Source organism: Sebastes umbrosus, chromosome 24 (genome assembly GCF_015220745.1).
Source record: "Sebastes umbrosus isolate fSebUmb1 chromosome 24, fSebUmb1.pri, whole genome shotgun sequence".
Classification (NCBI taxonomy): Eukaryota; Metazoa; Chordata; class Actinopteri; order Perciformes; family Sebastidae; genus Sebastes; species Sebastes umbrosus.
The window spans coordinates 16,104,208-16,121,510 of record NC_051292.1 but is presented as its reverse complement, the minus strand read 5'-3'; the positions used below and the strand labels follow the sequence as shown (position 1 = coordinate 16,121,510).

At 44.5% G+C, this 17,303-nt stretch overlaps 1 protein-coding gene across 2 annotated transcripts in view; it reads left to right on the top strand.

The window, feature by feature from the left end:
- LOC119483754 (double-stranded RNA-specific editase 1-like) overlaps positions 1–11,863 on the top strand; it is a 69,702-nt gene extending 57,839 nt beyond the window's left edge. For both annotated transcript variants that reach the window (XM_037762163.1, XM_037762162.1), the window contains 7 exons: positions 849–963; positions 1,508–1,676; positions 2,156–2,310; positions 5,063–5,231; positions 6,522–6,703; positions 7,104–7,282; positions 10,185–11,863. In XM_037762163.1, coding sequence (XP_037618091.1) covers positions 849–963; positions 1,508–1,676; positions 2,156–2,310; positions 5,063–5,231; positions 6,522–6,703; positions 7,104–7,282; positions 10,185–10,361 — 1,146 coding nt within the window. In that variant the 3' untranslated portion in view covers positions 10,362–11,863. The remainder of the gene's footprint in view (positions 1–848; positions 964–1,507; positions 1,677–2,155; positions 2,311–5,062; positions 5,232–6,521; positions 6,704–7,103; positions 7,283–10,184) is intronic.
- The last annotated feature ends 5,440 nt before the right edge of the window (positions 11,864–17,303 follow it).

Genomic DNA, 17,303 nt, shown 5'->3' with positions numbered 1-17,303 from the left:
AGTAATTAACCAAATGGCATGCCATAATAAATATATATATAAATAATCTAAGACCAAAGATACTTTAAGTCATGTATTGTTTTAGCATCAGCACTGATACATTTCATGATAGTCGTACAACATTACAGCTTGGTATAACACAAAAGCCAAAAGTCAGTTGTTACAAAATCAGCTATACAAGAGAAAGGCATAAATTAGTCCCATATTAAGATGAGGTTTTATAGGCTGAAAGGGGCCGTGGCCTGTTTGATGATATGCAGCTAACACTTCCTTGATAGATCTGTGTCGTCTAAACGAAATGCTGGTCTACTGCCGTCACCGCTCATGGCCAACCTGACAAAGTCTGATTGAAGAGCTTCAGGAGAGACAAGTTCAATACACTGGGAATCTATTTACACATGAACTAATCCCTGCCTGTAATCCCTGCACACCGATAACAAAGCTGTTATCTTAATTAGCATCACCCTCTGAGTGCTATTCAAACACTGCTGTTCATTATACCAGCCTTTCCAAGTCACTCTGCTTTACTTCCAGAGCAGCCCGTGGAGCAGAGGATTTCACTGGTTTAAGCTGCTCACATCCCTGCCTGTCATTCACACCAGTGCAGCATTCCTAATTGAAATATTCAATAATAGTTTCAGTGCCGATAAGAAGAGCTTTCACTTTCTTTTTATCACAGGTGGCCATTGTTGCCTTCCCGTATTAAATCTGATGACGAGAGTCAGAGCAGCCCACATTTTCAACCTGCTTTCTTTAGTTCAGAGACTTTATCTTAGATAATTTTATTATTTAGCTTCATTTCTAGTAATCGGTTCATTTTCACCTATTTGTTGCGGTTGCCACCTCAGGTCCTGGCAGACGCCGTCACTCGCCTGGTCGTCGACAAGTTCAGCGAACTGACGGACAACTTCACCTCTCCACACGCTCGACGGAAAGTACTGGCAGGTGTCGTCATGACAACAGGTGATTTTTTTTTTTTGTCAGACAAAACATTTGCTTCTGAAAACATTCAACCCTCATCCAAGACAATTTTAGAAGCTCTGTTTGAAGCTGCAGCTCTGTATATCAGGAAGATTGGATAGACACCGCACGACTGCAGCTGAGTAGTTTACTGGGCCTGGTCTGCACAGCATGTGTCTCAGCTGTGTTTGGATCAGCAGGGACCTGATTCAGCTGCATTCCTGTTTTTATGTAAAATATTGAAGCTAGCCCGACTCTGACCTCAGTTTAAATTTCACATTCAGTCACTCTCCAGTTTGTCTTTGAGTTTAAACCTCAGTGTTTAGAGTCAAAGACACAGTTTCTCTCACTAAAAACATTGTCACAGAAATGTTGTATTTTAAATGCGCCCAGAGAACTGTAGACCATCAGCTGTTGAAAGATCAGGAAACCTTTAGTCTGGTCGAGGTTGGTGAAACATTAAAGGTTGCTAATCTTTGGGTCTCTGTACAGCAGTTTGTGTATGATGACATCAGATCAATTTCTTTCCTCGTACCTTCTTGTACAGGTTCCGATGTGAAGGAGGCCCAGGTCATCTGTGTGTCCACAGGGACTAAGTGCATCAATGGTGAATACATGAGCGACAGAGGTTTGGCCCTCAATGACTGCCATGCTGAGATTGTGGCTCGCCGTTCACTCATCAGGTACCTGTACTCGCAGCTGGAGCATTTCCTCAGGTGAGTCCCAGTACAGCAGAGAGCTGGTGTCCTGTGTCCTTACTGTCCATTTACACCTACGTTTACATGCACCTGCCTGCCAGGTGTACAACGTTAACTACAGGTCCTTAACAAGTTTGAAAAGAAGGATTTTTTTTCCAAAATGAGAAAGTCTGAATTCTCAGAAATATCAGAGGATTGAAGTTGTTTTTTGTGTATCTTATAACTTGATGTACATTCATAGCATTGCATGTTTTAGTATTTCTACCCAACTGGAGTAAAGACCTGACAAATAAGGAGAGAGTAACATTTATGGAGAACTTCTAAACATGTCCATTTACCAACAACCAAATGTCTGATAACCAGAAAAATGAAAGTCTTATCGTGCAACACAAGTGTTATTATCCTGCATGTCAAACCTTCTGATATGTTAGTTTAAAGAAACTTTCCATAGCGTTCCATATGGTATAACATCACTTGATTTTCAATTGTGTCTCCAGTAACCAAGAAGAGGAGCAGCAGAGATCCGTCTTTACCAGGTGTGACAACAGACAAGGCTTCATGCTGAAGGAAAACGTCCAGTTCCACCTGTACATCAGCACCTCCCCCTGTGGAGACGCCCGCATCTTCTCTCCTCATGAAGCTGGAATGGAGGGTGAGAGTCCATACGAGAAACTGCACATGTTCAGTATGGGAACGTATCTATGTTCCCCAGGTCCTTTGTTCCCCAGGTCCTATGTTCCCAAAGTCCCATGTTCCCAAGGTCCTATGTTCCCAAAGTTCTATGTTCCCAAGGTCCTATGTTCCCAGGGTCCTATGTTCCCAAAGTTCTATGTTCCCAAGGTCCTATGTTCCCAAGGTCCTATGTTCCCAGGGTCCTATGTTCCCAGGGTCCTATGTTCCCAGGGTCCTATGTCCCCAGGGTCCTATGTCCCCAAGGTCCTATGTTCCCAGGGTCCTGCAGTATGTTCCCAGGGTCCTATGTTCCCAGGGTCCTATGTTCCCAGGGTCCTATGTTCCCAGGGTCCTATGTTCCCAGGGTCCTATGTTCCCAGGGTCCTATGTTCCCAATGTCCTATGTTCCAAGGGTCCTATGTTCCCAGGGTCCTATGTTCCCAAAGTCCTATGCTCCCAAGGTCCTATGTTCCCAGGATCCTATGTTCCCAAAGTCCTATGTTCCCAAAGTCCTATGTTCCCAGGGTCCTATGTTCCCAAGGTCCTATGTTCCCAAGGTCCTATGTTCCCAGGGTCCTATGATTCCAGGGTCCTATGTTCCCAAGGTCCTATGTTCCCAAGGTCCTATGTTCCCAAGGTCCTATGTTCCCAGGGTCCTATGTCCCCAAGGTCCTGCAGTATGTTCCCAGGGTCCTATGTTCCCAGGGTCCTATGTTCCCAGGGTCCTATGTTCCCAGGGTCCTATGTTCCCAGGGTCCTATGTTCCCAAGGTCCTATGTTCCCAGGGTCCTATGTTCCCAAGGTCCTCTGTTCCCAATGTCCTATGTTCCCAGGGTCCTATGTTCCCAGGGTCCTATGTTCCCAAGGTCCTATGTTCCCAGGGTCCTATGTTCCCAAGGTCCTATGTTCCCAAGGTCCTATGTTCCCAGGGTCCTATGTTCCCAGGGTCCTATGTTCCCAAGGTCCTATGTTCCCAATGTCCTATGTTCCCAGGGTCCTATGTTCCCAGGGGCCTATGTTCCCAAGGTCCTATGATCCCAAGGTCCTATGATCCCAGGGTCCTATGTTCCCAAGGTCCTATGATCCCAAGGTCCTATGTTCCCAAGGTCCTATGTTCCCAAGGTCCTATGATCCCAGGGTCCTATGTTCCCAAAGTCCTATGTTCCCAAGGTCCTATGTTCCCAAAGTCCCATGTTCCCAAGGTCCCATGTTCCCAAAGTTCTATGTTCCCAAGGTCCTATGTTCCCAGGGTCCTATGTTCCCAAAGTTCTATGTTCCCAAGGTCCTATGTTCCCAAGGTCCTATGTTCCCAGGGTCCTATGTTCCCAGGGTCCTATGTTCCCAGGGTCCTATGTTCCCAGGGTCCTATGTCCCCAGGGTCCTATGTCCCCAAGGTCCTATGTTCCCAGGGTCCTGCAGTATGTTCCCAGGGTCCTATGTTCCCAGGGTCCTATGTTCCCAGGGTCCTATGTTCCCAGGGTCCTATGTTCCCAGGGTCCTATGTTCCCAGGGTCCTATGTTCCCAATGTCCTATGTTCCAAGGATCCTATGTTCCCAGGGTCCTATGTTCCCAAAGTCCTATGCTCCCAAGGTCCTATGTTCCCAGGATCCTATGTTCCCAAAGTCCTATGTTCCCAAAGTCCTATGTTCCCAGGGTCCTATGTTCCCAAGGTCCTATGTTCCCAAGGTCCTATGTTCCCAGGGTCCTATGATTCCAGGGTCCTATGTTCCCAAGGTCCTATGTTCCCAAGGTCCTATGTTCCCAAAGTTCTATGTTCCCAAGGTCCTATGTTCCCAGGGTCCTATGTCCCCAAGGTCCTGCAGTATGTTCCCAGGGTCCTATGTTCCCAGGGTCCTATGTTCCCAGGGTCCTATGTTCCCAGGGTCCTATGTTCCCAAGGTCCTATGTTCCCAGGGTCCTATGTTCCCAGGGTCCTATGTTCCCAAGGTCCTCTGTTCCCAATGTCCTATGTTCCCAGGGTCCTATGTTCCCAGGGTCCTATGTTCCCAAGGTCCTATGTTCCCAGGATCCTATGTTCCCAAAGTCCTATGTTCACAAGGTCCTATGTTCCCAGGGTCCTATGTTCCCAAGGTCCTATGTTCCCAGGGTCCTATGTTCCCAGGGTCCTATGTTCCCAAGGTCCTATGTTCCCAATGTCCTATGTTCCCAGGGTCCTATGTTCCCAGGGGCCTATGTTCCCAAGGTCCTATGATCCCAAGGTCCTATGATCCCAGGGTCCTATGTTCCCAAGGTCCTATGATCCCAAGGTCCTATGTTCCCAAGGTCCTATGTTCCCAAGGTCCTATGATCCCAGGGTCCTATGTTCCCAAAGTCCTATGTTCCCAAGGTCCTATGTTCCCAAAGTCCTATGTTCCCAAGGTCCTATGTTCCCAAAGTCCTATGTTCCTAAGGTCCTATGTTCCCAGGGTCTTATGTTCCCAAGGTCCTGTGTTCCCAGGGTCCTGTGTTCCCAGGGTCCTGTGATCCCAGGGTCCTATGTTCCCAGGGTCCTATGTTCTCAGGGTCCTTTGTTCCCAAGAGAGGACATACTGTACGTAGAACTGGGGAACATAGGAATGACCCCTTCAGTGTGGCCCTGATGAAGATTTTTCATGTAAAAGTTCTCAGATTAGAAAGAAGAAACCACTGAAATCTAAATATTTTGCATGAAAATGTGTTGGTAACCACAAGATCCTCACAGCGTCCGTCGTTGCCTCTCTTCCTGTCTCAGATCAGGGGGACAGACACCCGAACAGAAAAGCTCGTGGGCAGCTCCGCACTAAAATAGAGTCTGGTGAAGGAACCATCCCGGTACGCTCCAGTAACACCATTCAGACGTGGGACGGGGTTCTTCAGGGGGAGAGGCTGCTCACCATGTCCTGCAGTGACAAGATAGCCAGGTTTGTGTTGTTCACACTCTGTCCACAGGACAGATCACTCCTCCAGTCAGAAGCTACACAAAAAGACAACATGATACAGAATACCATGTCTACGTGTTTCTGAAAAAGTCAAGCGTGTTCCTGGGGTTACTGTCCATATTCTAAGACAAATCAGCTCCACTACAGTTGCTATTAGAAGTTTAAACCTTTGAAAAAATACACTGACAATTGACTAGTGCAGGTGCTGGTATTATCTTGGTTTCGCCCAGCATTGCGGCTTTCAACCTTTTATCCAAGGTGCTCGGGAGGTTGCGCTCCTGCCGTTACTAAGCAACCGAAAGCTGCGCGCTGTAATGACGATGATGATGAAGTAGACTAAAAGCTGACTAAACTAAACAAAGTAAATAAATGGATCTCACAGGCTATAACACATTCGCAGTATAACTGATGACGCGTAACCCAGCCTCTTTCCTTCTGCCTGCAGAGAGAGGGACAGAGAGAGAGCGGGGGTGGAGGGATGGGGGGGGACAACTGTAGATTCAGCGTTTTTTCACATTAAACTCAGTGAAATCACAGTTGAGTTGGACCACGGAGAGAGGGGGGGGGGGATCGGGCAGCTTGGCGAAGGTTTGCGCTCTCTGAGTGCCATTCTAGTTACAGACGTGTCTGAGCTCGCCGTGACTCCTCCATTCGCTCATAGACTCGCCTCTGTTGTGGAGCCGTGACGTTTAACCCGTCTCGTGGACTCATGGGAAATGATGTTCTTTGCTGTTGCAGCCACTCTTTATGACCAAATAATGTGTTTTTACATGGAACATTTCCCCGTGCACCTTTAAAATGTCTTTGTAAAGCAAAACATACAATAGGAGTAAACAATACCCAGTGTGAGAGAATCAACATTACCCGTAATAGTACATCGTAGCCCTGCAGACCCATCGGAGGTGTTGAAGGGTATTTTTGAGCAGACAGTAGGAATCCTGATGATCAGTTAGTTCATGCATAAAGAGGCTGAATTATCTCGGTGTCATGCTGCAGTCACTCCATACGAGCCTCTGCTGTCAGCTGCAGTCCTCAGGTGTCATCAGGCCACTGGAGCTCTGATTAGGCTGCTTGATGAATCTCCATGAGGCCGCTAACAGCTCAGGACTCCTCTGAGCCGGAATCCAAATTAGCGGGAACAATAATGAGTTTGTATGTTCAGGGTCCCTCAGGTTTCGTCTCTTTGTCTCAGCGGTTCACATCAAGAGGACTGGAAGAAGACAAACTGGATGTGCCTGATTGAATAGAATGGTCGGTTCTGTCCCCCTTCAGGTGGAACGTGGTCGGGTTCCAGGGCTCTCTGATGAGCTACTTCACCGAGGCCATCTACTTCTCCAGCATCATTCTGGGCAGCCTGTACCACGGCGACCACCTCTCCAGAGCCATGTACCAGAGGATCACTGAGATCGAGGACCTGCCGCAGTCCTTCAACTTGAACCGACCACTGCTCAGCGGTGAGGAAGGATTCACACTGATCTATGTTCCACACTGCATCTGTAGCTCCTTCAGCAGGGTTCTCACTGGCCAATGGCTATATGGAATATCAGGGAAGTTTGACGTAGTATTTCAGGCAGAGATAGTTGTGTATTTAAATTTCAACTGATATAAGAAAAATGTTTCAAACACTAGCAACCCTGCTTTCAGAGATTAGGGCTCAGGCTACCTGTTCTAAACACAGAAGAGTTCATGATGGTGGAGACCCTGTGTGATGATCCACAAATCTTTTATAATATGTGAAATGTCAGAATGTCCTATTTAATATAATATATATAATAAGCTTTTTAAATAGTCTGTTTTCTGAATTGGGTTTCCACTCGTGTTTACGTCCACTGTGAACTGAACCCCCGTCTGCAGGAATAAGTAACTCAGAGGCTCGTCAGCCAGGAAAAGCACCCAACTTCAGTGTGAACTGGACGGTGGGAGACCAGGGTTTAGAGGTGATCAACGCCACCACGGGGAAAGATGATCTGGGTCGACCCTCCAGGCTCTGTAAACACGCCCTCTACAGCCGCTGGATGCGCCTGCACTGCAAGGTAACACCGCTGACACTGCATACGGTTCTGGTCTCACAGGTCTGTACTGTATAGCAGGGGTTCTCAACCTTTTCTAACTTCTGATTCATCAACATTTTATCCAACGACCACCTTCTAAAATAAATGACTTTAATGTGTCATACCACTGTCAGCTGTAATGACCTGCAGAAAGCTTTTTTATTCAGCTTCCCCTCCCCCATCACCCCTCTCACATCGCCTGGGTCATATTTTCTCACAACACGCTTTGGAGTTGTTACTGGTGCGGGGTTGTCTCCAACATCACCTTCATGTTTAAAAAGAAACGAGTATTAGGGCCACATTTAAGGGAAAAAAGTCTGATATTTCGAGAATAAAGTCGTAACTTTACAAGAACAAAAATTGTAAAATGAGAATAAAGTCATAACTTTACGAGAGAAAAAGTGGTAATATTACGAGAAGAAAGTCATAACTTCAGGAGAAAAAAAGTCGTAATATTACAAGAATAAAGTCATAATATTACGAGAATAAAGTCATAACTTTAGGAGAAAAAAATCGTAATATCACGAGAATAAAGTCAGAACTTTACGAGATAAAAAGTTGTAATATTAAGAGAATAAAGTCATAACGTTAGGAGAAAAAAAGTCGTGATATTAAGAGAATAAAGTCATAACTTTAGCAGAAAAAAAGTCGTGATATTGCTAGAATAAAGTCATAACTTTAGGAGAAAAAAGTCGTAATATTACGAGAATAAAGTCATAACTTTAGCAGAAAAAAAGTCGTAATATTAAGAGAATAAAGTCATAACTTAACGAGAAAAAAAGTCGTAATATTACGAGAATAAAGTCATAACTTAACGCGAAAAAAAGTCGTAATATTCTAGAATAAAGTCATAACTTTATGAGAAAGAAATTCGTAATATCACGAGAATAAAGTCATAACTTAACGAGATAAAAAGTTGTAATATTACGAGAATAAAGTCATGACCTTAGGAGAAAAAAAGTTGTAATATTACGAGAATAAAGTCATAACTTTAGGAGAAAAAAGTCGTAATATAATGAGAATAAAGTCATAACTTAACGAGAAAAAAAGTCGTAATATTACGAGAATAAAGTCATAACTTAACGAGAAAAAAAGTCGTAATATTAGGAGAATGAATGAGATGAAATTCTTCTTGTCAATGTGAAAAAGCAATTTAGTCCATTGGACACGAAGCCCCTTCAGTAAATAAGCCTACTACTACTGCTGCTGCTACTACTACTACTGCTACTACTCTGCTGCAGACCTGCTTTACTTGCGGTTTAGAGTTCAGTATGAGGGCAGATTTCTACAGCTCCAATCACGTCATTAATCTCTGAAATAAAAAGTGTCAGACTAATGGGGACCGGGTGACTCCATTTAAAAGCAGTCACATCTTTTACTCCAGACAGAAGGTGACTCATTCTTTGTATTATCTGTCTATAAGCAACCACGTGTTGGTGAATGCAGCAACAATAGGACACATTAACCGTTCAGTCACCTGAGTACCTGTAAAGTAGGTTTAAATCCTTCAAAATAAGAGATGGAGCCACACTCCTGATTCCTTCAGTGTAAAATAGTTTCAACAGGGTCCCTGATGGCATCACATTTATCAGGATCCTAAACACTGATGAAGAAAACTTGTCAGGCAAGACTTGAGTTAAATTATACTGCAACTCTTATTGTGAAGTTAATGCACTTCCACAGCTAGGTGCATATGTTTCTGTACATCTTTCTGATTATATATCCCCCAGTTTTATGTTTTTTATCATTACTGGTGTTGTTTGTGGTACGTTCTATTGTGTACCCTGTTAATACAATATGTATTAGTTAAATGGTCCCATGACGCCTCAGAGGTCATACAGGTTTGAGTATATTTATTTCTGCAGACTATACATCGTCTGATAATCTGATTAATCTCATCAGAATCTAAGTCATGTGCTCAGTGTCTGGCCACCGTTTTTAAAGATGTAAGTGAAATTAAAGCTGCGAGCAGCGATGAACGGGCCCTCGCATCTTCACGCGCGTCGGGGTTACTGGCGGGACGCCGACTGACGCGGCCAGGCACAATGAAACCAGAACTCTGATGAGCGCAATGACGCCTGCCACAAGACTCTATGACAAACGGTTCTTGAGTTATGAAAGGGGGGCGTGGTTAATGTCTTGGGGCGGGGCTATGAGTCTATATTGACATTTAAATGTCCTCAAGATCGGACCCTTATCATGCCTGAAAATTTGGAGCAGATTTGACAAAGTATGCTGAAGTTACAATAACTCCCTGTTTCATGGCGAATGGCTCAAAATGGCCGCCACGCCACGGTCAGGTCGTTCAGTGAAGATTCACCATTTGAATAACTTTTCATCCTGAAGTTCTTAAGATTGTCCTGACCAAATTTCAAGTCGATTTCAAATTTGGAGGAGGAGGAGTTAAAGTACAGGTCCTATAAAACGCAAAAAATGGGCGAAAATCGCACACTAAATTCAAAATGGCCGACTTCCTGTTGAGTTTTGCGCATACCTCCAAGAGGCTTTTTTGTGCGTCTCCACATGTTAAAGCTGTCTTCCAAATCTAATACATGTAGGTGAAACTGGAGCGAGGGGCTCAATTTTTCCAATTTTTTAGCGGGCACTAGCGAGGCATTTTGCAACACCCGAGCCCGAGACCCTTAAAATATCAAATTTTTCACTGCGTCTGATAAGTGTGCCAAGTTTAACAACTTTTTGAGCATGTTAAGGTCGTCAAAAAAGTGATTCATTTGAGAGAAAAATAAAAATAATTCCTACAGTTTCAATTGCGCCTTCGCTGGCCCGACGTTGTCGGTGCTCGGGCCCTAATAACAATAGTTTGGCCAAGCATTATAACTTTTACAGCAACTTAGTTGTGTATTTTCTGTCCGTGACCCCGCAGCTCTGCTCCACCCTCCGGATCAGAACAGTGAGGCCCGGCAGCTACCACGAGGCCAAGCAGGCGGCGGCGGAGTACCACGGCGCCAAACAGACGCTCTTCAGAGCCTTCCACAAAGCCGGGCTGGGCGCCTGGGTGAAGAAACCGATAGAGCAGGACCAGTTTGCTCTCACCACCTGAGCTGGCACTGGTAGACTGCTTGCTTTATTTCCTGGGTCAGTTTCAGTGGTGGAATAGTTTCCCTCTGGATCGTCATGGACTGGATGGACTGGTTTCACTGGGAACAGAGAGGCGCCACATCCAGATGTCAGAGTCCATGGAGGTAACATTCCACGGTCATTTTTATAGCCTCCTGCTACTCAGCCAGCACATTAAAAAAGAGGATTACTCCGTCAGATATGCAACTTTATACAAAGGACAGATGTAAAAACAGACTTTGGGAATGGAAACTTGTAATTGTTAGTTTCAGTGGTTTATATCAGAATAGTGATGTATTCATTTTGCATGTGTGATTATACCAAATCCGTAGGAAGTCAACAGTAAAAGGTTTGTTATCATGTAACAGTGTTGTGATAACTTGAGAATGTCCTTCTGCAGTTTGTAAAACTGTCTTTTCTCCGCTTTGCTGCAAATCTGAGGTCACAAAGATATTTCCTTTCATTTCCAGCTGAGAATACGCACACAGAAAAGACTTTAGTCATCCACAGCTCAAAGACAGCTTTACTCTGAGGTGTTTTCTTTGTCGGTGGTGGTGCAGACAAAACGGGCCCACAGTCCTGCCGCGTTGGGTCGCTTAATATGGTGGACTGGCCTGTGCTATACTGTCAATGTGTCGGTCCAGACTGTGTGTCTGTGGCATCACTCACAGACATCTTTTAAAGGCTGCTGTCTTGCCGGGAAATCCAAATTTGGTCAAAGGGGAGGAAGCCAGTGTGCACCTGATGAGAGGCGAAGTGACCATCAGGGCTGACTGTGGTAGGATGACACACCTGCCAATCAAAGAAATACGACATTGTTGCGTTAAAGCTAGACGTGGCCTCTTAGGTCTCTACTGTCCCTCTTCCACTTTGAGTCCGGACCAAGCTTGCGTCCGTGGTTGCTGCCAAATTGGTTTGCCTGAAGTTCAAGTTGATGTTTTATATAGTTGTCTCAGCACAGTAGCGCCTGTGTGTACTTTTGGATCCTGATCTCACCTCACTTGAATGAACATTTTAAAGGGGCTCTATGTAAGAATCAGAAATGTCTTGTTAACGGTGACACCTGTGGCCGTTAAGTCAACGAAAGTCAGCGTCCTGTTGCTTTCACTTGTGCTCGCACTATGTAGACGTGAGCGAGCATCGGTTACAACAGATCACCACAATATCACTATATACTTCACATGCTTGGCAGTAATGTTGGCTAACCTGTCCAATAGGAATTTGCCAGTTCGTGGTCCGTTTTTCATAACCAGACAAAGGTCCCTCCGTGAATCGAAGACCCGGCCAATGTTGATCCTAATTTTGATTCCTGTTTTGCAAGACGGGCTTCACTAGATATAACTTTGTTTTTTGTGTGCTTCCGTGGAGTTTCTGTTGAGTTGTGCGCATGACGTCACATCCATTGAATTTTCCAAGAAAACCGGCCCGCATTTTTCACATTAAAAGCAGTCTTACAACCAGTTCACACATTGTCTATAAAAAAAACAATTAAAAAAACGTTTATAGGTGTAAAAACTTATATACAGTCCCTTTAAAGGGCGGGTCCATTATTTTAAGTTTAGGTTTGTATATCATTCTTTAGCTTCCAAGTGATGCTCCTTGTGTATTTGAGTCCGAACATTAAAATTTTGGTCTTAGTACGTATGTTTTAGTGTAAAAATGCGCTTTTCCAAAGCCCTTCTAAAAGGTTTTTCCCATGTGACCTGACGTTTCTGCATGATGACGCTGCTGCTTGTACAGTATATAAGTAAGGGATAATATACAGCGAGCCGGTCATTGTTGTGAAATAATCCCCGACAGCGTCGCGTTGCAGCATCGCATCACCGCATCACCCTGAAGGGGATTCTTCCACAACAATGACCCGCTAGCTGTACATTATCCCACTTATTACACGGCTACTTACTGAAGAAATCAATATTTTGACACAAAAACGTCAGAGCTGCGCCCATAGCAGCGGTCTGTTATACGTAGCAGCGGTCTGTTATACGTAGCAACGGTCTATTATACATAGCAACGATCTGTTATACATAGCAACGGTCTGTTATACATAGCAATGGTCTGTTATACATAGCAATGGTCTGCTATACATAGCAACGGTCTGCTATATATAGCAACAGTCTGCTATACGTAGCAACGGTCTGTTATACACAGCATAGCAACGGTCTGTTATACACAGCATAGCAACGGTCTGTTATACATAGCAACGGTCTGCTATACATAGCAACGGTCTGCTATGCATAGCAACGGTCTACTATACATAGCAACGGTCTGTTATACATAGCAACGGTCTGTAAGGACTGTTTAATCCATCACATCAGGACTGAAGCACTCAGCCATGGTGGTTGGTCCAACTGATGCATCATTTAGTTCCGTCACAATCGGTCTCCTCGTACCCTTTAACCCTTGCAGTTTGGGCTCATTTCCTCTAAGTTGATGACCCCAAACGGGACCGACACATTGAAGTGTGAATAGCCTCGTTCCCATCTGACCAAACAGAGGAAACACTCTCTCCTACTATGAACCCTGCTGCACTAAATGGGGGAAACAACCTTTATGCAATGAAACAAATCAACGTGTCAGAGTGTGTGAGTCTCTCCTCCAGCGATAGTCCCTATGCAGTAAGTACACTAGAGTAAACCCAGACCTGTTAACACCTCACTCACTATTAGCACCAGTAAAAGCTCACCAAAGATGATGTCAGCATCTGTCAAAGCTTTGACAGCTTTTATTTATTATTGTTTTCCACACACTGCTTTTTATTACTGTACCTGCCTCTACTACTTGTGGTGATGTGTGAAATGGTGTTAAATGTGTGATGTTCTACTCTCTCAAACCAAACAAGAGCTGTTTCCTCTATAGCACAGAAATAATCTCTATGTCCTGATCTAGCTTGTATTTAGGACTATGTTTGTAAAAGCATTTTTCTGTAACTTCCAAATGTGTTTTAAATTTTTCTAAAATCTTTATTTGCTGTATAAGTCCTCTGGATGTAAACCTCCAGCCTCAAACACACACACACACACACACACACAGGGCATATTTAACTGATTTACTTTTAATATAAGTTCTTTATATATTTTGAATGTGTATCCTTCTGCTTCTATTTAAAATATGTCTTAACTTTGAGCATGTGCAGACCTGTTCCTGTCTCAGCTTACCTGGCTCCAGACTCGGGCCCTCAGGGTTTTTGGAGGTGCCGGCCAGTTACGTTTCCACGGGATATGCACTTTTTAAAAAGGGAAACTCTGACTTTTATCCATTAAAAGTGAATGGATGAATGGTAAAATACTGTATGTCCATATGTTGGTGCTTGGTGGGCCTCCACAGTTCTGATGGGTTCATGCATTACATTATTATAGCAAGACTGTGGGGCCTAATGCATGAGCTCTACCTGTAAAGCATGAATATAAAATATGTAGAAACTGAGTCAAGTCACTGAGCTAGAGATTTATTAAAATGTTACTACAGTCATTTTGTATGGTTGTCTTGCTTTTTAATAAGGACTGCGGATGTGGTGCTTCGGAATATATGTTGAAGAAACAAATTGATGAATGTATGATTGTATGAATGACATGGTGATTTAGAGAGAGAGACTGCTGATGGAGGGAGGGGAGGCGGATGGGTCCAACAAACACAGGACGGTCAACCAGGAGGCAGCTGTAGTTCTATTCGGTAAAAGGCTCCTCCCTCTACTGAATATTACGGCGTCCAGCGCTGACTACTCATCCATTTCTCTTCAGTGATCGGCGATTGCCCACTAACTGCTACATCTCCACGGACGGAGTCGCCGTTACAAGAACCTCGCCGGTGTCCGTCGTGCCCCGGCCTCATCGCCGGGGTGGATCTTCACGACGCCTGCTTCCGATGCCTCGGAGCGGACCACGCAGAGGAGGGCATTCAGCAACCTCCAGCCTGCCGGTCGATTCCCAAGATTTGACGCCAGCGGAGAGGGGATCATTTTGTGTGCTGCGCCGTGATGCACCGCTGTGGTTCTGGAGACGCCTGGTTCCAACAGGTGAAGAGACAACGTCCAGTTGGTTCCAACAGGTGAAGAGACAGGCATCTGGCTGGTTCCAACAGGTGAAGAGACAGGCGTCCAGTTGGTTCCAACAGGTGAAGAGACAACGTCCAGCTGGTTCCAACAGGTGAAGAGACAGGCATCCGGCTGGTTCCAACAGGTGAAGAGACAGGCGTCCGGCTGGTTCCAACAGGTGAAGAGACAGGCGTCCGGCTGGCTCCAACAGGTGAAGAGACAGGTGTCCGGCTGATTCCAACAGGTGAAAAGACAGGCTGGGGTCAACAGGTGAAGAGACAGGCGTCCAGTTGGTTCCAACAGGTGAAGAGACAGGCGTCCAGCTGGTTCCAACAGGTGAAGAGACAGGCGTCCAGGTGGTTCCAACAGGTGAAGAGACAGGCGTCCAGTTGGTTCCAACAGGTGAAGAGACAGGCGTCCAGCTGTTTCCAACAGGTGAAGAGACAGGCGTCCAGCTGGTTCCAACAGGTGAAGAGACAGGCGTCCAGTTGGTTCCAACAGGTGAAGAGACAGGCGTCCGGCTGGTTCCAGCAGGTGAAGAGACAGGCTGGGGTCAACAGGTGAAGAGAAAGGCTGGTTCCAACAGGTGAAGAGACAGGCGTCTGACTGGTTCCAACAGGTGAAGAGACAGGCGTCCAGTTGGTTCCAACAGGTGAAGAGACAGGCGTCCGGCTGGTTCCAACAGGTGAAGAGACAGGCGTCCGGTTGGTTCCAACAAGTGAAGAGCAGCAGGAACCTCACCTCCTAAACGCCTATTTCTTTTCGACCCCATGATGACATCATCAGGGTTATTTAGTTATTTACACAACCTCATAACAACATTCAGCTACTTGTCAGATCCATATGATACACAGCACATCCTGTATGACATTATATAGATCTAATCGGAGGGATTAAGAACATCATGTATTGTTAATTTGACCAACACGGCAGCTTTATGCTGCTACATGTGATGACGGTGACGGTGTAATGATGTTAGAATGATGGCGTTGAGTTAAACCTGGTGAATGCTGCTCGGCTTGTGTTGTTGTTGACACAATGCCAGGTAGCTGCTGTTTATCTGCTGCTATCTAAAGCTGCTCTGACCGCCATCTCCTACGTGGGCTGTTAGAGGCCTATTACTCGGTCCTATCAGCCACCGGCACCTGTGCAACATGAGAGAGCCAGATAATCTCACTGTGGATTACCTGTCCTCTCTGCATCACCAGGGAGACCTCCTGCAAAAAGACGGACCTTTCTATATGCTCTTTTTTTGGGCTCCATTCCCCCCTTCCTAGTCCACGTACAAGAGCAAAGTTTAGAAGCTGATTTCTGGGCTGTGAGGATTGAGCTGATAGAGTCTGGCTCTGAATGAGAGAAAAGAGCTTCAAGGTGAAGTGGGATTAGTGAAAACAGACCTTCATACTTCTCCAAATTCCACAATTTAACTGCAAATTAGGTTCCCAGGCTAAGTCTCTGACAGGGGCTGTGCAAAACGGACTTTGTCCTCCACATATTTCAATAATTGTCTAGTCATTTCTCAGCAGTTTTGTATTTTATTTCAAGGCCACACCCCCTTCTTTTTATTCAGTTCGAAAAGTTTGAAAAGTGACTTGAGCTAAATGATCGCTCCTAGTTGAAAACAGAATATCGCAGCTGAAGAAGCAGAGTGTCCCGTCCCCCTCCATCAAACTCTCTGGCTCAGTGGCCGAAGTTGTCCGTCCATTAGGACATCTCCTCCTCATTTGTCGCGGCTCGTTTCCCCTGCAATCAAACCCCATTAGCCACTTAATGGGCCTCTGCATGAACTTAATGTACGTACAGTAACAGCAGCACTCAGCAGATGGTCCCAAAAACACTCCAACCACAGTTTACTTTTCCTCTGAGATGTGAAACCAGTGTCAGAATACACCAGGGCTCAGCAAGCGTTACTATCAAAAGAGCCCAAATCTGTCTGGAGCATTGTGATGAAGGTAACACAGCTTCTAGTCTAAGTATATAGTATATACTGTAAGTCTAATGCAGTGAGGGCCAAAGAGCAAATGTACTACGGAGTATTAGGGCCACATTGAGGGAAAAAACATCTGAGATTTACAGAATAAAGTCAGAATATTACGAGAATAAAGTCATAACTTAATGAGAAAATAAAAGTTGTAATATTACGAGAATAAAGTCATAACTTAATGAGAAAATAAAAGTTGTAATATTACGAGAATAAAGTCATAACTTAATGAGAAAATAAAAGTTGTAATATTACGAGAATAAAGTCATAACTTTATGAGAGAAAAAGTCATAATATTACGAGAATAAAGTCATAATTTAACAAGAAAAAAGTTGTAATATTACGAGAATAAAGTCATAACTACAAGAAAAAAAAGTTGTAATATTACGAGAATAAAGTCATAACTACGAGAAAAAAAGTTGTAATATTACCAGAATAAAGTCATAACTTTACGAGAAAAAAAGTTGTAATATTACGAGAATAAAGTCATAACTTTACGAGAAAAAAAGTCGCTATATTACGAGAATAAAGTCATAACTTTACGAGAAAAAAAGAAAATAACACGTAAAATTACTACTTTATAATATTACGACTTTATTCTCTAAATCTCAGATTTATTTATTTTCCTCAATGTGGCCCTAATACTCCATCGTTCCGTTGTACCATAGACCTACAACAATGATAAATAAAAATGAAAATGTAAACAAAAAACAGTTCTTCATTTCCATTTTGAAGAATCCACAGGGAGCCACTGGAGAGGAGCTACAGAGACGCAGGTTGCTGACCCCTGCTCATGGAGCACTTCAGTTGCAGAAGAAGCACACAGGCTCTTCAGTGCTGACATGACAGTGAGCAGGCAGTGTCAGACTGCTTCACCTTTTCCGATATCGCTAACTCGTCGCCGCAGCATG